Genomic DNA, 25,898 nt, shown 5'->3' on the forward strand with positions numbered 1-25,898 from the left:
GAAGAGATAATTATTTAATTGGGTTTTTACCTTTTTATGGTAGTCTTAATTGATTTGTCAGTTGCCTTCAGGTAGGGACTCAAAGGTATTACATTACTTACATGATACCTTGGGGGTTCACTTTCTACCTCCTGTCCCATTTGTTAGTCTGTCATATTCTTCTCCGTTTGGACATACCATGACTTACAATAGAAAGAAATAGGAAGAAAAAGCAATTAAGCTAATAGTATAATAGTATATTGCTCCAGTGATGCCACAGACGAATAGAGATGTGTACCTTTATTTTCATTGGACTAATCAATGTTCCCTCTGTCATGCTACTAGGCTGTCACATTCTTTTGTATTCAGATAATTGCAGAAGTATGCAATGTGTTTCACAATAAGTGTTGAAAGCACTATATTTCAATAGCTCTAATATGTAATTAGGGCCATGGTTATACAGAGGGTTAAACTACTGAGTTGCTGAACTTGCTGACTGGAAGGTCGGCTGTTTGAATCCACAGAACGGAGCAAGCTCCTGTTGATAGCCCCAGCTTCTGCCAACCCAGCAGTTCAAAAACATGCAAATGTGAGTAGATAAATAGGTACCACTTTGGTGGGAAGGTAATGGCACTCTGTGTAGCTGACCACCTAGGAGGTGACTACGGACAATACCAGCTCTTCAGCTTAGAAATGGACATGAGCACCAACCTCCAGAGTTGGACTCAACTAGACTTAATGTCAAGGGGAAACTTTAACCTTTACCTTTAATATTTAATTGTGTCTAAATACCCTACAGGGACAAGATCCTGTCTGATCTTGGAAGATGGGCAGGGTCAGCCTTAGTTAATACTTAGATGTGATGCTGTCAATAAATATCAGGTACTGTATGGACTACATTTCAGAAGAAGGAACCCACAAAACCACCTCTGAGTATATATTGCCTAAGAAAACACATTGAAATTAATGGTTATTCCCTTGTTGATATGTGATTTGAAGGCGCACACACATTATGTATTTTATCAACATTTGTAAAATGTTTCTTCTAGTTGTATTTTTGTGGGTTTTATACATTTTTAGTTTATTAAAAAACTTTATTATGTAGTGGCTGACATTTTAAAGGGATTAAAGTGGTTAACTTTTAAAAAGTTTTATTAACCACAATCTTTATTCTCCCATTTCTTTAAGGAGCTCAGGGCAGTTTCTTCACTTTTCTCCTTGCTACTGACCAAGTTAGTCTAAAATGTGGAAGTCACTCAGTGTTTTGTGAGTGACTTTTTTTAATGTCAGGAGCGACTTGAGAAACCACAAGTCATTTCTGATGTGAGAGAATTGGCCGTCTGGAAGGACGTTACCCAGGGGATGCTTGGATGTTTTGATGTTTTACCATCCATTCTTCTCTCATATCCCCACATGTGGAGCTGACAGAGGGAGCTCATCCGTGCTCTCCTCGGATTCGAACCACTGACCTGTTGGTTGAGCAACTAACAACCGGTATTCATCCATCCATAATGGTCTGATATGGGAGTCCTGCCGGCACAAAGGTTTAACCCATTGCACCACTGGGGGCTCCTGTAATTGACTAACTGCTAATTTTAATTTACGTTACCATTGTACCCTGTTACCTGTTAAAAATAAGGGCTCAGACTAGTTACTAAATTGGGTGGAGGGGAAGAAAAGAAAAAGGAAGAAGAAAGAGCAAGGGAGGAAGAAGGGAGAGAGAACAAGAGAGGGAATATATGATCCCAAACTATGTTTTCTATGATGATGGGAAATGAAGAAATATTATCAATGGCAGTTCAGTGGTCGGAAGGGATACCTATACCTGATCTTTTTCAAAGACTTACAGTGGAATAAAAATTGCTTAAATTACTCATTGCTTGATTGAGACTGAAATTAGGGAAGTGTTATGTCCCTAAAATGAAATAACATTAGCAACTGATGTTTTAAACTGTAATACATAGTAATATGTGAATAAACACAAAAGGAACAATAGGATACTTAAAAAAAAACCTGGGGGTCTGGAAGATGTTGGAGACAATGTTTTTATGTCCAAGTGTTTTGATTATTGAATTTCTAGATCACTGAATACTGTAAAAATATTCTTCATCTGGAATATCTGGTTATTATCACTGGCAGGATGTTAAACTGTCTGGTTGTTGGCAGGTATGCAGTTGTCAGGGTGTGTTTTAATGAATGCTCAGTAGAACAATAGTATGGAAGCAGTCCGATACATTTATCCACCTACAGCTCTCTGTGTGTTCTCTTTCTTTGATTCTCTCCCATGTCAGACCATTATGGATGGATGAATACCGGTTGTTAGTTGCTTAACTAAATGCTACTCTAGAAATTACATGAGATATGCTGTGCTAACATATGACTATTTATTGGCTAAAATGGTCCATTTGAGATAGATGGATAACTTTGGATCAAAACTGTAGTTCTTCTTCAAAGATATCCATTGTTTCTGATGCTATCCTTCCCTTCCATAGTGACCCATCACAGACAAAGGGATCTTAAGTTGTAGAAATGGTGGAGGAAGGTGTTAAGTCCACGTAATCCATCTCTTTTGCATGGCTGCTTTTAAAAAGAAAATAATGCAAGGATCAAAGCTTGGAAAAAAATACTTTTTGTTTTACAGCTCCCAGAATTCACCAGACAACATGGCCACTGGCTGCACTGACTGGGGAATTCTGGGAAGCATAGTCCACTAATACATTTTCTAGGGCCTGGTCAAAATATTATCCTCAAATCTTCTAGACTACTTAACTTCTCTGTTTGTACTTCTACTATATGGATTGGTCTTATTCAATTTAAGCAGACACACACACACACACACACACATGCATATATATATATATATATATATATATATATATATATATATATATATATATATATAAATGAACTCTGACAACATTGTTAGAGTTCATTTCTGAAGTAACAAGTGATGTAAGTGATATAAGGATCTATGTAGCAGGGAATGAGCCGAACCACCTGGCCAACATTGTGTAGCTACAGCCAGGGTGGGGCAGCTGCAGGGGGAATAAAGGAACCAAAGTACAACTCCTTTGTGTGGGTTGTTGGAGGTGGGTCATTGGAGCATGTATATATGTTCTTTTACATAAACTCTGCAAAAAAACAAATGACTGAATTTGTTCCTTGGTCAAAGGCAAAAGGCTTCCACATTTGTGAGTGTCTACATTCATCTTTATCGTGACAAACATGGTGTGATTCACACCTAGCTCCAACAGACAAGAGTTCTTTGTCCCACCCTGGTCATTCTACAGATATATAAAGCCATTTTCCTAGTTCCAATAGACTTCACTACCTCTGAGGATGCTTGCCATAGATGCAGGCAAAACATCAGGAGAGAATGCCTCTAGAACATGGCCATATAGCCCAAAAAAACCTACAATAACATTGTATAGTTATAGTTGGGATTGAGCACACCTTTTATGGGAGAATATTTCATAAATGAGGGATTACAACTGATAATGCCCTTTTCCCACTGATTACTTCAGGGCTATATAGAGCCTCTAAAACTTGATGAGAAGAATGAAAGCTCCTTGTTTTCCCATATTTCACTCCTCTGGTTGTTCCAGCTTACTCCTTATTTTCCACTTGGAGCCCTTATCTAGCAGAGCAAGGTATATGAATGGTTTTCCAAATCTATTCCTCATCCATCTAAATTAAACATGGCTTTTATGGAACTGAAGCAGAGGAGGTAAATAACGTTTCTTCCTTTTTCTCAAGAAGGAAATAGAGACTGTTGAACAGTTCTGCTTTATTTTATAAAAAGTTTTCAGGGGGAATTTTCAAAAACATGTCTCCTCTGCTTATCTTGGATGTGCTTTCAGGAAATTAGAAAATAAATATCTGTAATCCCTAACAATGGTCCTTATTCCACATATGCACAGGTGGGGATACGTATCACACACACTGTGACATTGATGCTCATATTCCATACCTTTTCCATGAAAATGGCTTGTTGTGTATCTTTGTTTCTTAGATACAGATACCCTATCATGGATTTTTCTTGGCAAGATTTGTTTGAAGGGGAGGGGCTGCCTTTGTGTTTCTTTGAGGATGGGACGACTTGCCAAAGATCACCCAGTGGGTTTGCATAACTCTAGTCTTTATAGTCCTAGACCAGTGCTCAAACCACTACCTCACACTGGATCATATGGGAATGACTCGCTCTTTGCTTATAAAGAATAAGGTTCCAATGGAAGTCTAGTCCCTCAAAACCATTATTCACCCAGCTGGGAAAGTGGAGCATGCAGTGGAAGGAGTCCATTGTTTGTGCTGTAATCTGAATTGTGGTCTAGTAGTAACTTTCCAGTTGCTATTTTTTTTAAAAACAAAACAAAACAAAACCCCACACACTTCAGCAATTCTTAAAATTTTAGATTTCTCATTTACAATGATCCTATAAATATCGCTTTTTGTTTGGTTTTGTTAGAAAACTGCTTCACACTATATATATTACAGATGGAGGGATATATGTAGAGTCTTTGCAGTTGTAACATTGACATTTATGCTTTATATGCTTTGAACATTCTAAATATTCTTCCTGTAGGATTTAAAACAAAAAGGCATATTCCAGTATACAAAGAAGATTGGCAGAAGACTTCCCAAGGTATTGCAAAGGTATGCAGTATCAACAAGATTTCTTACATTTCCCAGTACTTTCTCCCTGGTGTTTCAAAGTGACAGAAACTGCTGATGATTTTATTTTCAAAACTAGAGTTCAGTTTCCAGATTGCTTTGATAGTGCTCCAATATTGAATTTCCCAAAAACCAGTGGGTGCTTTTTATATTAAAAAAGTGCCACTTGTTGCTCCCAGTCCCGACAATTCCTTATTTTCTATACATACCAATATTTTTTGTGTCAGAAGCGACGTAAGAAACTGCAAGTCACTTCTGGTGTGAGAGAATGGGCCATCTGAAAGGACATTGCCCAGGGGATGCCTGCTTCTCTCACGTCTCCACATGGGAAGCTGGAGCTGATAGACAGGAGCTCATTTCATCTCATGGATTCAAACTGCCGACCTTCAGGTCAGCAGTTCAGCCAGCACAAGGGTTTAATCCATTGCGCCACCACGGCTCCTATATACATATCATGAGGCTACCATACAGCCTTTGCTAGCAGCAAGATTAGGCTTAAGCATTTGAGGTGACATTATATCATGCAAACAATAAAACCGGTTTCTCTTGGGAGTTTAGAACATGTCATTTAGCTTGATTCTTTGAATTCTTTGCAATTTTTGTTTAAAATGTTCCTTGTTATAGGTGGGGCTGAAAAACATACAACCGCCAATTTTTGAACTACAATGTCCATCATTCCTGATCATTGGCATACTTGCTAGGACCCTCCATCAACATTAAGAGGGCTTTATTTTATGTGCAGGGTAATGTGCCAAATTTCCCTTGTTTCCCACTACAACTGCAGGTATCTTAACAGTGCTGCAATATATTCATTTCCCCCTTTTGCTTCTAGTACTCAAAACACAGAATAAGCACAATCTTATTTGAGATTAGGTGCAGCATGTCATTGCAACCGGTTCATCCAGTACAATAAGGAACTGAATTAGATGATCTGGTTGCAATGATTGTGTGTTTGGAAACGCACTGATAACAATGTACCAGAAATTCCACATTTATCTAAACCTAAATTGGTTTTCTACCTCTGTCTTTGATCACTGAAAGAAGCAGCCTCTTTTTTGTAGGTCTTTTCATATGCTGTGTCTGTCTTATTGTCTCCCATAATACTTGCTTGTTTGTATAAATCAAATACAGTCTAATCCCATACAGCTGGAAGTGTTTTCCACTTGCTCTCATAAAGGAGTGAATGAAAATCTTTTTTTCCTAGAGATGTCTATGTTTTTGCCAGTAGGTAGGAATGTGCTTGTTGAAATTGCTTGTTCCCACAGAGTAGAAGGAGTAGTTTAACCATTTTTCACTGCAGGAGAATTTTTTAAAATGTTCTGGCAGGAACCAGAAAGTCTCTCCTTTTTCCTGTCCTCCCTTCTAGCCATGTAGGAACTGGCAGGAGGGTGAGAGAAGATTTAAGTATGGAGGACCACCCGTTGATGGTTCTGATAGTCATTGATGCATGTGTAACACTAAGTTATTCCTCCACCTCCTCCCACCAGAAAGGCTTGCAAGAAGGATGGGGGCAAGAAAGTGAGGATGGTCATCTGTTGATGGCTTTCATAGTCGGCAATGGAGAAGTCTCAGTTGTCTCATCTGCCCTGCCTCTCCCCCAATGGTCATGTGGGAGAGAGTGGGAAGCCGTCTAGTGAAGAGGGTTGATCCTCATAGCCACCACATGGAAATGCTGACATCCTTTGGGGCTCTCAGTGGCTCCTGCAAGGTAATGCTATTATGATGCATGGGCTGTACTGGTGGTGATGCTTTTCACCATTCTACCAGCTATACATGGGAGCAGGAGAAGAGTGGGGCCACACTGAGAAGGCTATTTGAGAACTGCAGATGGAGTGAGAAAGAGGTGCATGGAAAATACTCAGAAAATATTGGATATAAAAATACAACTGAAACCGAAATAATGTATTGTCGAAGGCTTTCATGGCTGGAATCACTCAGTTCTTGTGGGTTTTTTCGGGCTATATGGCCATGTTCTAGAGGCATTTCTCCTGACGTTTCGCCTGCATCTATGGCAAGCAGACCTCACCCTCTGAGGATGCTTGCCATAGATGCAGGCGAAACGTCAGGAGAAATGCCTCTAGAACATGGCCATATAGCCCGAAAAAACCCACAAGAACTGAGAAACCGAAATACTTTTCACTGGGAATAATAGATATACTTTTTAACTACTTAGTACCGGCTTCTAGAATAATCTATGCACAAAATTGGAGAACAAAAGGAATAACCTCAACAGAACAATGGTTGCTGAAAATAGTAGAAATAATGAATATGGACAAACTAACACAACTATTAGCTAACACCAAAGTAAACCTAAAATAAAAAACAAATCAGACACCTATCAAAGAATACATGATGCAAGAAAAAAGGAGAATGAAAATAAAATGTAATGAAAGATAAAGAAGACAACTATTTTACATGAAAGAAGGGCGAATAGGGGAAGCAGAGATCAAAAAGGATGAAACAAAGATAATATAAACCATGAAGAAAAAGATTGGAGGTTAAATTTTTCCTTCCCTAACTTACCCTAACCCATATCCATAGAAAGTAGCAGTTATTAGAGTTTTTTTCTTTTTTCTTTGATAGTTGCATTATACTAGCTGTCACCTGCCATGCATTGCTGTGGCCCAGTCTATGTATATGTGTTCTATGTGTGTATATCTGTGTATGTGTGTGTGTTTGAATACACACACACACACACATATATACACACACACATATATATAGTGGGGGGGGGGGGTTCTGCGCATGCATTGTAATGTATTTTGTTTTGCTTTTTAAGTCCCTTCTGCTGTGTTTTTCAGTGTTTTAATGAGTGATGGTCACTCGTTGGTCTGATAGGTTTATTGTGTCCAAATTTAGTGTCAATTCACCCAGTGGTTGTTGAGTTATGTTTATCCCCTACCTCACGTGCTGCAATGCAACCTGAGCCCTGCCACATGCACGATGGAGGACCTTCTTGCGGCAACACCAGAGGCACTCCAAGTGGCCAGATACTGGTCAAAGGGCATTTAATCAGCTACCAAGTTTGCAAAATTTGTGTTTTGTTTTTTTATCTGTTTGTTTGTTTTGTTCTGTTAGAAATGTAATACAATGTTCTGGTTGCGGATGATATGATAAATAAAATATCCCCTATCTCTTCCCTTATTCCTTTTAAAAAGATATTGTGATAATTTATTTTCATCAATAAAAACCATTTTTGAAAAGAGAACATTCTCTTTGTCAGGAGATATTTCTACTGCAGGAATATACCCATGTGCGATATATCCCCTGCACATAAAGAGTACAGAACACAAGAAACATGTAAAAAAAAATTAAAAAAACTAAGTTGCTGTTCTACTCAACCCAAATTTCAAGCATTACCTACTTAAGTTTGTTTTGTGTTAAAAATGGAAAATAAATATTTTTTTTCCTTTTTAATAAAAATGTGTTCCTAAAAAAGTAACAAAAGGTATAAAGGAGTATCATATCAATCTGCAATGGGTGGGAAGGAATAGATGAGAAATTGTCAGTAGCATCCTATTAATTTCATTTCAGAATGTGGTGTGAAATTGTTTAGAGAAGCAAGATTCATGGAAGAGCCATCACATGAAAATGTTTCTCCTTGATTTAGTGGTTGAGTACCATGATTGTTTTGGCCAAAATCTCTTGTTTCTGGCCAGTCCTAATGCTTTCCCATTTGTAACTTCTAGAGAAAAGAGAGAGAGAAATGTTGTACCCCTAAAAGAGATCAAATAGAGTAATGAAGACTGTTTACCTTCATAATTGTGTAATAGCTGCTAATAAAGGCAATAGATACAGTAGTTTAAAAGTAATAAAATCCACAACAAAGTGTATTTAATTTTAAATTGAATTGCAGGCAAATGGGTGTCCTAATGAACCCTTGTGTCAATGTAGCTCTAACCAAATTAAGTGAAATAATTTCCATCGTGAGCAAACTAAATAAGTACAAAGTTTCAAACCTCACCATTCTTCCTGGGAAAAGAGATTTTCTTAGATGATTCAGCTGCAGGAATTAAATGGTAAAGTTCACAATATAAGTTCCCTTAATTCCCTTTTTAGGGCAATTAGGTTAAGCTTTGTCTAACCTTCAGGTCAAGGAAGAAAGGAATGCCACAAAATCCTGAGATGTTTATTTAGGGTACCTTTCCCATACTTCTATTGAAGAAAGCTTGCTACCCCCTCACCCTGAAAAATTAAAATTAGAGGCACACTTCACTCTTATGCTTCTAATTTTTTTAAAAGTATGCAGCCATGACTTAGAATGATTTTGGAGGACTTCTTTTATCACTCTATCACCTGCTCCACTCATTGAATTTTGCCACGTATTCTCTTGTTTGTAAACCTCCCGAGTTTTCCTTAATTCCCTCCACCTTTCCCTCCCTTGCTTGCCATGAAAACAAGGAAATGCTATGGAGAAAAAGATGAAATATCATCACAGGCCTTTCTAACTGTAAGTGACTAGGGCTGTGCAGTCAGGTCTCATTGAATGGAAGCCCCAGGATATTTTGATTAGCAAAGACTATGACATCAGCAGCCACCTGTCATGGAGCACCTTGTTCCATCTCAGTTTAAGTGCAATCTGTACAACTGCTAGTGGAGGATTGGTTTCCCTAACAACAATTCTATGTTATGAGCTATCAGTGTTGTAATCCAAAGTAATCTTGGCTTGGTTCTGAGTTGGCAAGACTAGTTAGCTTTAAAAAAGACCTACTCAGTCTAGAACACTGTGAGAAATCGCTTTAGATTCTGAAGATGTGCAGCTATCCTTGAGCCTGCATGATAATGTTTTCAAGGTCTCTGCATATTCGAGATGAAGCAGATGTCCAATTTATACAATATTTACTACACCTTCTCTAATTCATATCTCATTTTTCAGCATTTGGATGGTGGAGATTTAAGCAAGGACATAAGAGAAGGGCTGAAAGATTCAACACACTATCGACACAGAAAAGCTAAGATATCATAGCATGTGGAAAAATGAATATATCATTTAAGCTTAGTTGATATACTCTTTTGTATCGTGCATACCACCAACTCTATCCATCCTAGGTGGAAGATGGTAATTTGACAGAGTCCTCACTTCACCTGTGGGAAATGACAGCTCAAAATGTAGCGTGCAGATATAGCTTTGGACTAAAATAACTTTCTACTATGACTGTGGAGATATCAAGAACTAGGGAATAAGGTCCCAGACAGTGGCAGTGCCCATGTCCATACAACACTGAATCCACTCTAGTCTGAACTTATTAAAAAGAGCTATCCAAGGTACAGAACCTATTTTGTGAATAGAGTTTACCATGGATAGCTCCTTCAAACTTCAGAGTAAAATTCAGAGGAGATTAACCATCCAAGTGATATGTAGACTACCAGCCTCCCTTGGCCTCAGTTCCAGTTTCCTGAATTTGGAACCTCTATGGCCAGATGGATGCTTTTGCTTTATTTCCATGCTGTGCTTTTGCTTCTGTGCCAGCCCAGTCCATCTGGTGGAACAAGCTTGCTTTTGCTTTCTGGGTGCTGTGAGTGAAACCTTGTGGCCATAGTCCAGCCAACTTGAGCTTGCAGGGCTTTCTGGATTGTGACCTCTGGTGTTTTGGGCACCCATCCAAGCTGACAAAAATGAATTGTGCAGTTAGATGTGATCCTGTTTTTATTCCTTTGCCTCATCACAAAACCTAAATGTTATCTTACCTCAAACATGCAGTAACATTTATTCCACTGTTGCCTTTCTTGTGATATATTGAAGGAATGCATAGAGATGCATGTGCATTTCAAGGGTCAACACTTTATTTTATTAACCCCCTCCATTTATTCTTTGTTTGTCATTGAAGCAAGCAAGAAAGTCAGGCACTGAAAGCAGCACGAATAGCCTGTCAAGAGAGGACTGAAACCAAGTTGAGTAACCTTGCAGGAGTGAATAATGAAGCAAATGAAGGAATGGCTCGTGGTTGGAAGGTGAGTCTTTTCTGTGGGTGTCTGTGTGATAGACTGGGTGCTTTCCCCCCTTAAAAAACCTGCAAAATGTAAATCAATTGTATCGATTCCCTTCCATGAAATCCTGTCCTTACCCTGGTTTTTTAATTTAGAATTTTAGCAGGCTTAAATGCATGCAATTCCAATAGATGCAACTACATGCTTAAACAGGGATGTCTGAAAGCATTAACTATGAATCATTTGGGCAAGGTTGGAGTTCTTCAAAACAGTTTGTCAGCACCGGCCAAGCAGTCTTTCCTGTAAGAGATGTGGAACGGCAGCCCTGCCACCATGTAAATGAGACAAGCTTGAGATATGATGAATCTCCTATCTCCTTTTCCTACTCAACTGACACTCGCTTTGAGGGAAGGTTGTAAAAGCAAGAGAGATTGTGGTATAATTCCTCAGACTGGCGTTTTTGCCCCCCAGTCACTATTCGATTATCTTCCAAATTGCTGTGTTTCAGAGAGATAAAGATTTTTTATGGCTTGCTGACTTGAAACAACTAGAAGAGCCAGAAAGAGAGGAGGCTAACTGGCCATGCATAGTAATTCCATTGGTAAATGACAAAATCTTTGTTTGTATGACATTTCCAAAATTACTACAGAAGATGAATCTAAAATATAAAATGTCACATTTGGCATGCAAAACTATCAAAATATATTTCAGTATAAAATTCATAGAGGCGTTTAATTTAGAATGTGTTTAATAACTCAGTCTGCCTGCATCAGTAATCCTGCCTTGAGGTTTTAGAAAGATTGTCTTATTTATTCATTCACATGATGTTAATTTTCTCATATATATATATATATATATATATATATATATATATATATATATGCATGATTCTGATGCCAAAATATTAAGGTTAAATCTTCATTGTTAATTAAGATTTTTCTAATTTAAATGAAAATAATTGTCATTCAGATTAGTTTGTTAAATATGGTGTTGAGAAAAACAAAAACAAAAGAGGTTTAACTACTTCAAGTGTTTACTTAACTGCTTAATTTAACTCCATGAGCTTTCCATCTATATGGAAATATGCTGTCTCTTCCATTATAAATCCAAGGTAGAATGTTTTTTTTTTTATTTTTTAAAAAGAGAGGGATTATTGGTCACTACAGGGTAGATCATGAGACTTTGGAATATTCTATCAAGCAAAGCACATTAAAATAATAGGATGTGTGCTCTGGGATGCAATTTTAAATAACCTTCTCTCATCATGGAAATGAATATAGAAGAAAAATATTTTATGTTATGACAGAGATGATTTAGAAAGACAGTGACTTCACTGCAATAGCAGATGCCCAGTTTTGTACTCTGTAAAGAAGCAAGATGAAATCCATGGAAAATTCCATGGAATCTTACTGAAAACCCAACAGAGTCAGCCTTTTGTTTCTTTTCAAGTTTCCTTCAGGAAAAAGCTCAAATCATGGTTTTGGGACCAGGCATTTGGAAAAGAGACTTAGCAGCAATCGCAGTTGATGTATGTGAACTGATATTGGACAGGCTTTGGACTAAGTCCCTGAATGTGAAATCGAACTTGGATGCAGCCATATTATTGTTAATAATGTTTTTAACTGCCTATTTATATGTGGTCCACTGTCCACATGAGCTGCCACCACTATCCTCTTTATTCTGTTTATTTATGGATGACCCCTGTTTATTTATAGATGATGTGTGCTAATTAAAATGTTTTGACTCACTTTTATTGATTTTGTTCATTACTTTTGTTAGTTTAATTTAAATTGGTTATTTGTTTTATTGTTTACTATTCACATTGCTGTAAGCTGCCCCAAGTCCCCTTGGAGAGCTGAGATGGGATATGAATTATTATTATTATTATTATTATTATTATTATTATTATTATTCTCTGTGTTCATCAATGCAAGGAAAAAGGTATGAATTGGGCCTGTGTCACTATTGCCACTGCAGATGGCTGTGGAGCTCTGAGACATTGTCCCTACTTTCTCCCTGATCATAAACAAGGGGGGTTCTGCTGATTTCAGCTTGGGATGCCCCCAATCACTGGGAACTCTGTGGTCATCTGCAGGGAAGGCAAGATGACAGCCAAGTTGAATGGGTTAAGAACTAGTTGAACCATATAGCCTCCCCTCTACTACTGCCATTGGTTGTGCACAGTTTGTGGACCGCTGGATCCAGTCCAGAACAAAAATGTACCTGGGGGCCTTGAAGATATCCACTGCACTAGCTGACCCTGCAATAATTCACTGGTGTATAGGACCCCTAATTTATATCCTATAATTTGATGTGTCTGGGTCTGCTCTTGAAAAGTGTTTGGAAGGTACAGCTAATGCAAAGTGAGTTATCTGGTGTATTTGAAGTGTGCTTTTGAGGCCATATTAGAAATTAGAACTGGTTTCTAATTTCCTCCTAAGATCACTTCACTGGACCCATAAAGCTCTATACAATTTGGGGCCAGGATGTTTGTAAGGTTTCCTGCTTCCCTGCAAGCCTTTTCTGAATTTGAATCCCTTAGAAGAGGCCCTAAAGCATGTCCGGTCAACTCATGAGCTAGACAGATGAGCATATAGGCAGTTCCTCAGACTGACCGCAGACTGACCCAACACTATTGAGATTCTGGGGGCTCAGACTATATTGTTTCATATGGATTTCACTTCTTAAACCCACCCATATTGGCTTTGAGGACTACTTTATTACATATGTGTTTATCACTTCATATTTTAAAATTGTATTTCATATAGCTGTTGTTTTAATATGATGATCCATTTAATTAGGCTTTGATATTATAGCCAGCCTTCTTAACTTAGGGGCAGAGGACTGCTGAAAATGTCAGAGCTTTGAATTAAAATGGCTATTACTAGCCAAGGGACACTTTTCTAGAAATTACTAAGGTTCTCAGCACAAGTCTATAGTCAAAGTCTGCCTTAGTATGATCATAGAATTGCACTGGAGGACTAGAGAATACCTAAGAAGTGTTCTCCCAAATAATTTCTAGGTCCTCCAGCATGACCAACTGGCAGAAGTTGACCATTGAGGACCTAGGGAGAACAGTTTATTCAAAACTCTGATTAATCAAATCTGCAAATGAGGATGACCAACTATATAATTTTCTCTGTGTTTAATATATTGTGGCTTGTCTTTAATTGACCTGTGAATTGCATTGTATTTCTCCCGGTTTGCAGAAAAGACACAGTATCAAATAAAGAAATAATATAATGACTGTATAAGCCCTTGTTTTTGAATATTTTGAATATTTGCCTACTAGGAGGGCTGGTCTTCTCTTTTTCCTACTCATTAATACCCCCTTTTCTCCTAGATCAACTGGTCTACAAAACCTCAACCCATTCAAATCCAACTTAAATGTATAAGGGGTATTAAAGACAAAGTGCCACAAGGAAGCTACATTCTCAAGGTTTCCCTTCGTGGGCAAGTTGGTGGTGAACTACTTTCCTGGTCCAAAGTGGAAGGTCAGCAATGGGCTGGGACCTCACTACCAGTCAGACATAGTGGCAACTTTTACGATGTGGAGATCTGTTTTGACCAAAGTCTTCACACAGTAAGTTACTTTTTTGTCTATATTCTCTCATACCTTCCAACATTTTACATGGGACACATGTAGCTAAGCAACATCTGAATGTGGTCAATATAACAAGCATTATTCACGAGAAGGAATTGATTTTTTAGAAGAGGTTGCAGTAGTTTGCTTTCACTTGAGCCTACTGGAAAGTGCAAGATTCTTCTACTTTAGTACCTTGAACTGATTTTGAACAGCTGAAGTAAGAATGTTCTCTGTTATGCTCTCTGCCCAACCTGCAATGACTTACCTGCAGGAGCAGTTTGGTATGAGTAGAGCTTTAGTTTGGAACTAAACATTTATTTTAGCCAAACCTATGTTCTACCCAATTGTACAGAATTGATTCTCATGAACACCTTTGTAATCGTTATTATTGCTCAAAGTTTTACATTTGGATAATTAATTAGGGAAGTGTTTTGAAACTCTTATTTCATTTTTTCTCTGTCCCACCCTGACCCATTCATTTATGCCAGTGATTCCCAAAGCGGGCATTATCACCCCCTGGTGGGTGCTGCAGCGATCCGGGGCGGGGGGGCGGGGGCGGTAATGGCCACAGGTGCATTTGGAGGTGATGAATAACTTTAAGGGGGTGGTGAAAGCATAAAAGAAAGAAGAGAAGATTTAGAAAAATTGATTTCCAGGGGGTAGGCTAAATAAGTTTGGGAACCACTGATTTACACCTTCTTGAGTATATCTCACACTCTGAGTGATTTGGCAGAACTGGAACTTGGAACCAAAGATACAACTACCGTAATTAAAACTATAGCTTTATCTATATGTATTTTTCCATTAAAAGGAAATGCCTGTTTAGGAGTAGTCTTTGCAAAATGTAGGTTTTGATAGGAAATTGGGAATCAGAGATGGTATCCATTTATGTGTAAAATTGTTATGAATGTACTCAGAAGCATTCAAAACCTTTTTGATGAAGATTAACAGTTTGATCATTGTTAGCCAGCCCCCGGTGTATAAACATATAATATTTATAATATTATAATGTAATGCAATATAATACTAATAATAACATGATATTATAATTATATATTTATATTACATGTAATATTACTAATAATATTACAATATAATTGGTATAGTACAATATAGCAATATTTAAAATTGATATTGTACTATGCTAATAATATAATATATTGTATGTATATATACCTTGTAAGCCTCTCTGAGTCCCCTTCGGGGTGAGAAGGGCAGCATATAAATGTCGTAAATAAATAAATAAATAAATAAATGGGTTAAACCCTTGTGCTGGCAAGACTGAAGATTGATAGATTGGAAGTTTGAATCTGGGGAGAGTATGGATGGGCTCCCTCTGTCAGCTCCAGCTCCCCATGTGGGGACATGAGAGAAGCCTCCCACAAGGATACTAAAACATCAAAACATCTGGGCAGCGTCCTTGCAGACGGCCAATTCTCTCACACCAGAAGTAGCTTGCAGTTTCTCGTCGCTTCCGACACACACACAAACAAAGCAAGCCACTAATGGCAAAAATTGCACTGCATTAGTATGGATTTGTGTGAAATTAAAACTTTCCTCACTAACATTAAAACATCCCACTTATTAATCTTAAGCAAACACTGTGTTTGGAGTAGAATTGAATAGGATACATATTGGTGAGAGAGAAGAAAGAAGAAAAATGCAAATTAGCAAAAAGGCTGAACTGAACAGTAGTAAGTGAGGTTCCATGCTATAGAACAGTCTTTTCCAACTTGACCATTTCTAGATGAGTTGAACTTTCACCATTCTCAAGTAATAATCATATTATGGGCTTTATATTCCCCAAGGTAAAAAAGTTGAGAGGACAACTTTATAAGGAGAAGAAGAGACTTTTTGAAGGCACCAATAATAAAAATGTACCCTTAGGGTCAACAATGACAGTCTCCTTGCCATTCCCTGTAAAAACCATGTCTGGCTCTGGAAATGTATGTTTTAATAATGAATTAACTAATGATCACTCAATAAAATGTTTTCAATTATTAGGGTTGGTGGTAATTATCCTCTCCACCCCAATTTCTAATACATAACACCATCAAATTAATTTTTCAGACTTAACATTCCAGCTTTAGTGCATGCTCTTTCCTTCTTTCACCCCTACAATGCAACCTAATTCATTCATTTAAAAATTGCCAAATGCATGATATGCTATATCATACAGTATTGTCCGCCAAGTTTAGATTTTTCCTGCATGTTTCTTATCTATGCAGCTTGTCAGCTATGTAATTTGATTTGGGCAAAGTAGCTTTAGAATAATAAATGAACAAGTGGGTGTATATGAACACATGAATGCCCAAATCCTTGTCTGAGTTTTGAGCTTCATTGACCTCCATTTGCTAAAAAAGCAGCATTTAGATTATTTTGGAATATACCCAAGTACACTCGAGGCTCTGTTTTGAGACCGAGACACATCTATTTTGTTTCTTAACCATGCCACGTGGGGCAGGATGGTTGTGTCATTCAGTACAGCAGCCAGGCAAATGTCAACAACTCGATGAATCATTTGATATGGGAGAGCTGTGTGTGATAAGCACAAGCTAATTCACAACTGAATGATTTTGACCCATGCGTGTATGTGTGCTGGTCACAGTCTTGTGTGTTATTTAAAGTCATATGTACTGGTTGATTGAATGGCCATTGTTAATTAAATACCACAATGGCAATCAGAAGTTGATGAGATGATATTTTTGATGGAGCTTGCAGGCTTAACAATTATTACTTTTAGGTTTGAGATTGTGTTTATATTGGATCTTGGAGACATAATTTCCTTGAACCATAATTCCCATAATCTCATGATAATCATGAGCTGCGCCCATACCTTGGGAAGTCTGACTTGGCCATGGTAGTCCACGTTCTGGTTACATCCCGTTTAGACTACTGCAATGCTCTCTACATGGGGTTGCCTTTGAAGACAGCTCGGAAGCTCCAACTAGTCCAACGCTCGGCAGCCATGATTTTAACAGGAGCGGAGCGCAGGGAGCATACAACCCCCCTGTTGCGCCAACTCCACTGGCTACCGATCTGCTACCAGGCTGAATTCAAAGTGCTGGCGTTGGCCTTTAAAGCCCTAAACGGTTCGGGCCCAAGCTACCTATCTGACCGCATCTCTGCCTATGAACCCACCAGGACTTTGAGATCTTCCGGGGAGACCCTGCTCTCGATCCCGCCTGCTTCTCAAGCTCGGCTGGCGGGGACGAGAGATAGGGCCTTCTCGGTGGTGGCTCCTCGGCTGTGGAACGCCCTTCCTACGGACATTAGACTAGCACCATCTCTAATGGTATTCCGCAAAAAAGTGAAGACCTGGCTGTTTGAGCAGGCGTTCCAATAATTAGTGCAATGATTGGTTAATGAACACTGGAATGGAACAATGGATGACGAATCTGGAACATGTTTTTGATGACGAGACGACAGTGAATGGGTATTGTAGTAACTGTTTATTAATTGTGTAATGTGTTAGGTTGTTAACTGTTTCTATACTGTAGCACTGAATTTTTGCTGTTCGTATTTGTTGTGAACCGCTGTGAGTCGCCTTCAGGCTGAGAACAGTGGTATATAAGTAAGGTAAATAAATAAATAAATAAATAAATGGAGGACTGTGGATTCTGTTGTATAAAAGTAACCTTTCCTAGCTTTGAATTTTATGGACATCATAATAAGATAGCCAGATTTTTTTAATACTATCCAAAATGACCTGGGTTACTGCAAGTTTAGTAGTTGCATTCTCCTGAGTTTTTATGTTAATCCTTCTATTCCTGGCAGCTGGGGGAGTGGAAGTGGCAATCCAGCATTACCAAGCTGGGAAATGAATGAACATTTGGAGTAGCCTTCCTGTTTGGAAGCTGTTTCCTGTACTGGATGTTGCCATTATATTGGTAATAGAAATTTGTAGGGATGTGTGGAGGGAGAAATAGAGAGACAGAGAAAGACACACACACACACAAAGAGGTGCTGACAAGAGATAGATTTATTTATATATCGTGTCAGGAGCGAACCAAAACAGTTGTATTGCATTAAAAAGTAGTTCTCAGGGAAAACATTGTTCATCGTTTTTTTAAAACAGTTTTTCAGAAAGGGCAGGAGGAGGAATAGGTGGAATGCAATGCTAGATTATTGGGATTTGTTACTAGAGAAAATACCAGATGCTTAATATGAAGAGTAGAATTTTGTTTACATTGGCTATAAAGCCACAATTGGGGCACAACATAAATAAGGTCAAAAATAAGTGTTCATGCCTGATGTTGAAAGACAGCATGCTTGTAACTAATACATTTGAGATATTGTTCCAGAATACTATTTCCTTCCAAAAATAATAACTCCTTAACATTGACAAAGTTAGTGTCAGCATGGGTTACCTGCTGCATACAGAAAGTTCTGGTCATGTAAGCTAGAGTTGCCCCGGGGCTAGTTCAACTTGAACATCTGACCTTTCCTCTGAAATATTTTTTATTCATTAATCAGTTTTCTTTGCCCAAGTTTCACATCCCTATTTCTCCTTTTCTGGTTCTTTTTAACCTCAACTGTCAGACAAGAGCAGTAAAATGTCATTTTGATGGTTACTTTTCTACAAAAGATGTGGAGATGTTCCATTTTTTAAAGTAATGTTGAATAGGTCCATAGTATAGTATAAAATATATGGGGACTTTGGAGTTCAACAGAGTGCTGCAAATGATAAAGCAGATATGTAGAAAACTTGAAAAGGTTCCCTCAAAAGGTCCCAAAAAACCTAAAGGCATTAGATGCTATTTGATCATAGAAGCTAATCTGAATCAGCACTGGTTAGTACTTGGATGAGAGATGATCAATGAATGTCAGCTGCAGTGGGTTATATATCAGAGGAAGAATCTGGCAAATCCACCTCTGAGTATTCCTTGCCTAAGAAAACTATGAAATTCATGGAGTTGCCATAAGTTGTCAGGCGACATGGGGGCACTACAAACACAATTTAGCAGAATGCTAAATTGATAATTGATAATTGATAATAGAAAAAAAAGTATGCACATGGCTGGAGGGGCTGTTGCACCTGTCTCCTCTAGAGTAGAAACTGCTTTAATGAAGCATTAAATTCAGGTCTCCTCTACAGACAGAGGCGGCCCTAGGTAATTTTCAACAGTAAGCAAACAGTATTTTGGTGCCCCCTCCCCCCAACCAATCACTGATATATATTTTCTGTTCATCATGGGAGTTCTGTGTACCATATTTGGTTCAATTCCACCATTAATGGAGTTCAGAATGCTCTTTGATTGTAGGTGAACTATACATCCCAGTAACTACAACTCACATATGTCAAGGTGTATTTTCCCCTCAAGAGAACCCCTGGGCAAAATCAACTATACTGCAAATGCTTACTTTGCGTAATGGGTTGAGCCGCCCCTGTCTACAGACCAAAGGGAGAGGATTGTAGAAAGAGTGGTATCTTAATTCTCATACTTTTTAATCCAGGTCTTAATGAAGTATATAAGGACAAATGATACCATTGCCTAAAAAAGATGAGAAGAGGAGACCGGGGAGCCCCCCATTGCTGCCAATGGGCTGGATCTAGCTGTATTTTCCAGCTGCGGTCCAAAAACAGCAATCCAGTTGTGTGCCCGTTTTTGGGAGGCATGTGAAAAACAGATATGGGGGTCTATCAGTATCTGGCCAGCAGAAACGAATTGAAGTTCGACCAAAATACACAATGCTAACATCCACCCAAAGTCTTGGAATGTATCTCTTGTAGGTGTAGGGGCAGGAATATCATCATATGTATTAAAATTTAGACTGTCTTCCTGAAAACATATAACTTTTTAAAATACATAACAAATCCAAAAAAAAGTAATAAAACACAACAGCAGTATTGGTATGCTATTTATTTGACCAGTGTGGTGATAGCATATTGTCTAATGTATATTATCATGCCAGCTTGTATTTAGCTTTTGCATTTCATTGTATTTCATACATTTCTCCCAAATAATAATGCTACATGGTTGGACTGCACACACACACAAATATACACAAGAGGAAGAGAGGTATGAAATGCTGCCTCTTCTTTGAAAATCTGTAGTCTGTATACAGCCATGGCCATTTCATATTCCTATAAAGTTCACTGATGCTAATGGGAAGAGATTCATATATCTTTAGATTTTTAAAGAGTATATCACCAGAGTTAATATTTATGTGCTCATATGGCCAAGTAGCAATGTTGCCGGACCAGCTGCATACCTTTTTGCCTTACTTTAGGCAAACCCAGGGAGAATAAAATAGCAACTTTTCAAACATGACATTTAATCCATGCATGTAAATCAAAATGTGGGAGGAATCTATTATTCATTATTAAAAGGGCACCATATTTTTATTATACTGAAAATGAAATCCAAATGCTGTGAAAAATTTAGTGGCTTCTCTTGAAGTTTCAAGACACTTATCATCCAGTCATTGAGGTGATGTTGGCACTCATTTTAAATTATAGCCACCAAAATAATAAGTTTAAAGATTCTGGCTTAGGAAGGAAATGGAGGGAAGCATGATCCATTTCAGTGCAAAAGGTTTTTATTTTTTTTAATGTATGGCTTCCTAAATCCATATTACAGTCCAGTTCGTTGGTAATATTCAGAACAAGATTAGTATAAGAAATATAGTTCATATCCTTGTCATTATTAGTCACACCCACATTTTTCCCCTGGAGTACTTTCTGAAAGCTACATATATCAGAAACTGATTAACATGACCTAAGGTATTAATTCTTAAAATATGATGAGACTAACATTTCCTGTGCCTCTTTTTCTCTATGTCAGCATCTGAAAAGGAACTAAGATGCTTTTAATAGCAATACAATGCAGTATTAGTGGTTAAGCTAGAGGGGGAAAAGTGTTGATTTTACTGTTACGATTCTTGCACTAAACTCCATTACAACTTTGAGATGTGCATGTAGAAAACCTTAGTATAGGTTAAACTAAGTATTTGACATGCTATGGAAAAAATAAGATTGGTTATAATAAAGAATCATGTGATGCCACAATGCTTTTAACGATGTTAAAATTTGCAATTATATTTATTTTATTTTTATCTCCCTTCTTCAATATTTTTACTCCGAAATAAGCCCTATAAAGTCAAATAAAATATCACCCTTGTTATGTATGTATAATGGTACAGATGCTCAATGCTATGGAATAGTGGAAGCTGTAGTTTTACAAGGTATTTAGCTTTGTCTGCCAAAGAGTGCTGGTGCCTCAACAAACTTCACTTATGATACTAATCCAGGAGATGTCAGAAAAGAAATACAGGAACCAGACATAGCTTCTTCTATACCAGGTTGGAACATTTAAAGTCCCAATAATCAAGGGACTTGATGGTGGAACTCAGCAAAATTATTACATATATGAATAGAACAGAAAAGTTGTGGTTGAAAACAATATTTCATATATAAATATTTCATATATATATATATATATATATATATATATATATATATATAAATCCCTCCCAACATTTCTTTTTGCTCATTGCTTTATACTTTTCAAACATTTTATAGTCTGTTCTCAGCCCATCTGGTGTTCCTTCTCACCCCCCCCTCCCAAAAAAAAATCCACATGAAAAAAAAGTTTAAACACTGAGGTTTTTCAAAATGCATTTTCTCTCAAAAAGTCACTTTAGAGTATTTTTAAGAATTTTGTAAACTGAAAAACGTCTGTTTCATTGCGGTTATACTTATGTTCAGAGCCAGTGTGGTATACTGGTTTGATCTGGAGACCAGGGTTCAGTTCCCCAATTGGCTATGGAAACCCACTAGGTGATGTAAGGCCATCAGAATTCTCTTCGCCTCAGAGGAAGACAAAGGGAGCCTTTCTAAAAAAATATATGCCAAGAAAAGACTGTTACAGTTCCATCTTAGTGTCATCATAAGTTGGAAATAACTTGACTAGTTTTGGCAATAAGCACAGTCCAAGATCTTGCACAAGATATATAGTATTCCAATAGAGCACTGTGACTCCTCCTCCCCAGCCCCTTGGCCTCGCTTGTTGCTGCACACAGAAACCTGGTGGACGAAGTTGGGTGAGATTAACCCCGCCACCACATCCAACCATGTCTGTGTTATACAAGCCAGGTCGGTGTGCTCATCCTGGATCAGTTCCTGGATGGAAGCTGCTTTACCATTCACTGATCTGACATTAACAGCAGCAATTTCAGCCCGGGGGACTTGCTTCCTGTGTTATCCAGACTAGCTGTGGTCTGATATGGCCTGGGGACAGCAAGAACCCTCTCAACTGCCTTTTGCCATCTTTCCCTCACCTCCTGCCCTGGACCACAATTATAGCCCCCACCCCTACTCCCAAAACTCTCCACCTGCTTCTCATACATTCTCTCAGTTCTTGTTACTCTGTTACCATCCATGATCAGAATATGTACTATTACTATTTCACAGATCAAAACTAATAAAATTGAAAATGAACCCGCCCCTTCCACCCCACCCCCCATTATACTTCAATCTTCCTTCCTACCTGCCCTTGATTTTGAACCACATCTTCCCTTTTTGAGCCCTTAGCAACACTCTGTCCCTGTCTCATCTTATACAAAAACAATAACAAACAAACAAGTTCAAGAGAAAGGAATGGTAGAACCCAGCAGAGATGACCGGGGAGGTGGCAGGAAGGCAGCTAGAACAAAATGACAGACAGGGATGGCGGCAAGGTGCAGTGTAGGGCCATGAAATGCCAGTGGCACAGCAACTATGCGGCTTGCAGCAAAACGGCAGCCAGAAAGACAGAAGCAAGACACCTGCATCCACCTGAGACAATGTCCATGGTGCTGGGTAAGGGGTTGGGAAGTTCCTTAGAGGGGAAACCTCCGATCTTACATTCTCAGGCCACAATGATAATGGCAGCAATAGTGCTCAGCATTTCTCTTCCCAGTCTTCCTCTCCCTTTCCTATTTCCATGCCCAGATCACACCAATTGGTCCCCCAGGGCATGTTTCAAAACCCTGAGTCACCAATTAGGAGTGTCAAGGTGGAAGGAAGTATGGGAGGGAAGGATTGGCTCAGATTAAGAGTTTACTTCGGAGCCATTCTGGAGGTCCCCTTTCTCCTCTGGTGCCATCTTGTCTTTAGTGTACACTCTGTCTCCCAGTCCCCTTCAAATCACCTTACAACCCAGGCTATTGAATGAAGAAGACCTGCATGCTGCCAAAGAGGTCAACGCAATGTCCACCCAGTCCCACCAGTGAGTTTTAGTGTGATGAGAAGAAGCAGGACTGGGTTCAGTTACAATTCCATATTTTACCAAGCTCACTAGTGCAAGTGGGCTGGACACATCCTACTTCAGATCCCTGCATGTCACCTCTGCAGAATCCTTCATGCAACCTCTTCACACATGCTGCCAGAATTGTGGCGATTCCCATCCCATGGGAGGAAGCGTCCACTGCTTAGCTTTTCCCCATTGATCCAAGACAACATGGGAAGCCTCCTGTGTTGTAGCCATGGCAGCATGTGCCAATTTATCTTCTCATTTAAGATAGAGCCCCTCTGGAAGTTGCAGTGCATCATGTAATGAGAGCTAGAGGGCTCCGTCTTAAAGGAGAAGGTGAATTGGCACGTGCCGCCGATTTCGTTCCTATGTGATGAGGTCATTGGTAGATGTGCCTGGCTTTCAAGATGGATTTAGGAGACATGATCATAAATGTGAATTCAAAACCGTTACCAGACCTTAGATCTTCGATCTATCTTATGACACCATAACTGCCTGACAGGATATTTGTACTTGTTCAATTTCCACTCACTCATCCATATACACTATATGCCATGCATTTGATGAAGAATACTTTACCATAAGAGCATATGGATAGTAAAGATTCCTAGTCTTTAAAATGACACACAATTCATTCTGTAGTTGAGATATCCCCATCACATTTGTATTTAAAATACTATATTACAATACCTAGATTAAACTAAAATCATATGCGTGCTAGTACAACAGGTCATTGTTCCTCGCTGGACTTTAATGTGCACAAGTTCTCAAATTTTGCTGGATCTATAAGCCTTAAACATATTTCATATGTAGCTTATGTTTTAGTGAGAAATAAAAATACACTTTGATCTTGTTCTTTTCCCCACATCATCTGACCCCGACGTATCTTTCTTTTCACAGAGGCCAGGTTCCAAAGTTAGGGCCAGATACAAAAGTTCAGAAGAAACCAAGGGCAGTGATACGATGCAAATAATTTAGTCATGGTGAGGAACAGGCATAGCAATGCTGTTACTCCCTGCTGGTCACAGAAGAGAAAAAATATTAGCAGCAGATGTGTTGAAGCAATTGGCACCAGATGGAGAGGCCAAAGCACACAGGATGCAACAATTATTTTCCTGTATCTAAAAAGACAAGAGGTCATATTTGATGGTGTTCATGCCCATTTCTACTGCACTGCCTGTGAAATTATGACTAATGCTATTTTAACCATTGAACAGACCTACATCGCATTGCACCCCACTGCTGAAAAGAGGATTTACTCTAATCTTTGAGGGTCTTTCTGACTCTCTAATTACCTTTCTAGCTGTATCAGAGTCAAAGTGACATGGTAATTGTGAGATGTTTGAGTTACATATTGCCAAAATAGGGCAAGGGAAATGGCAGAGAATATAGTCAAAGCAGTGATAAGAGGCAGGAGTTCTCCACCATTTCCTGACAATGCTCTCCTTATCAAAATTTCCATCCTCAAGCTGCCGAGAATAAAAGATATGGAATGTGAAAAAAGGCTGGAAGGTGTAACTTCTGGATTAAATGTCCTGGGTACGTTAGGGGCAGGGTGAAAAACAAAGTAAAATAAAACTTTTTAAAGAAAGCACCGGAAGAGGGCTAAAACCATCACAACTCTCCAGCTCTTCTCTACAAATGTCTTCCAATCTATGTTTCCCAAGTTTGTAACATTCAGTTGGTGTTCACAGACTTTACTTATTTACTTTACTTACTTTTACAAAGCACTTTTACAAAGCACTGCTTTGGCTTAGCAACTGCGCATAGAAAAAGCTAGTTTTATTATTCTGTTCATGCCCACTTCCAATAGTGTATGGAACAGCTTGCTCTCTTGCTCAATGCAATTATTATTATTATTATTATTATTATTATTATTATTAGTTATGCCTTTTGTTTAGCAGATATCTTGGATAACAAAATTATTAAAACTTCACATGAAAGAAGAAACAAAGGCATATTATGTGTATGAAGGGCATTTAAAATGGCAGAGTTCCAAAACACTAAGTGATTGACAAAGCAGACCATTCTTTATTGTCTTTCTAAATTACTGTATATGTGAGTAGTCCCCGAGTTACAAACACTGGACTTATAAATGGCTCATAGTTAAGAATAGGGGTGAGACAACAGAAAGTGAGAGAAAACTACTTCTAGGAAGGAAAATTCACTCCTGGAAGAGTTATTATCATGAGGAAAAGGTGTCTCCACTGTGGCTTTCTCACTAATCCTTGTTTCCACAACAAGCCATCTTTTTCCAGAATACAATTATCAAAGGGACAGGAAGTGAGGTGAAATCTCCTGAAGAGGGGCATAGAGAGCAAAACAAACACCTTTCCCTATGCTATTTAAAGCTTCTATCTATCTATCTATCTATCTATCTATCTATCTATCTATCTGGCTGGAGTTACACTTTAAAAATGTATCTGTTCTGACTTACAAACAAATTCAACTTAAGAACAGACCTACAGAACCTTTTGTAATTTGGGGGAGTAAAAAAT

The 25,898-nt window shown here is 38.4% G+C and overlaps 1 protein-coding gene across 1 annotated transcript in view; it reads left to right on the forward strand.

The window, feature by feature from the left end:
* LOC132774583 (uncharacterized) overlaps window positions 1-25,898 on the forward strand; it is a 196,708-nt gene that overhangs the window by 38,331 nt on the left and 132,479 nt on the right. Inside the window, exons 8-10 of the mRNA XM_067467513.1 lie at window positions 4,562-4,632; window positions 10,479-10,602; window positions 13,922-14,161. Of these exons, the coding sequence (XP_067323614.1) occupies window positions 4,562-4,632; window positions 10,479-10,602; window positions 13,922-14,161 (435 nt within the window). The remainder of the gene's footprint in view (window positions 1-4,561; window positions 4,633-10,478; window positions 10,603-13,921; window positions 14,162-25,898) is intronic.

The sequence above is a fragment of the Anolis sagrei genome, chromosome 4, assembly GCF_037176765.1.
Source record: "Anolis sagrei isolate rAnoSag1 chromosome 4, rAnoSag1.mat, whole genome shotgun sequence".
NCBI classification, from domain to species: domain Eukaryota; kingdom Metazoa; phylum Chordata; class Lepidosauria; order Squamata; family Dactyloidae; genus Anolis; species Anolis sagrei.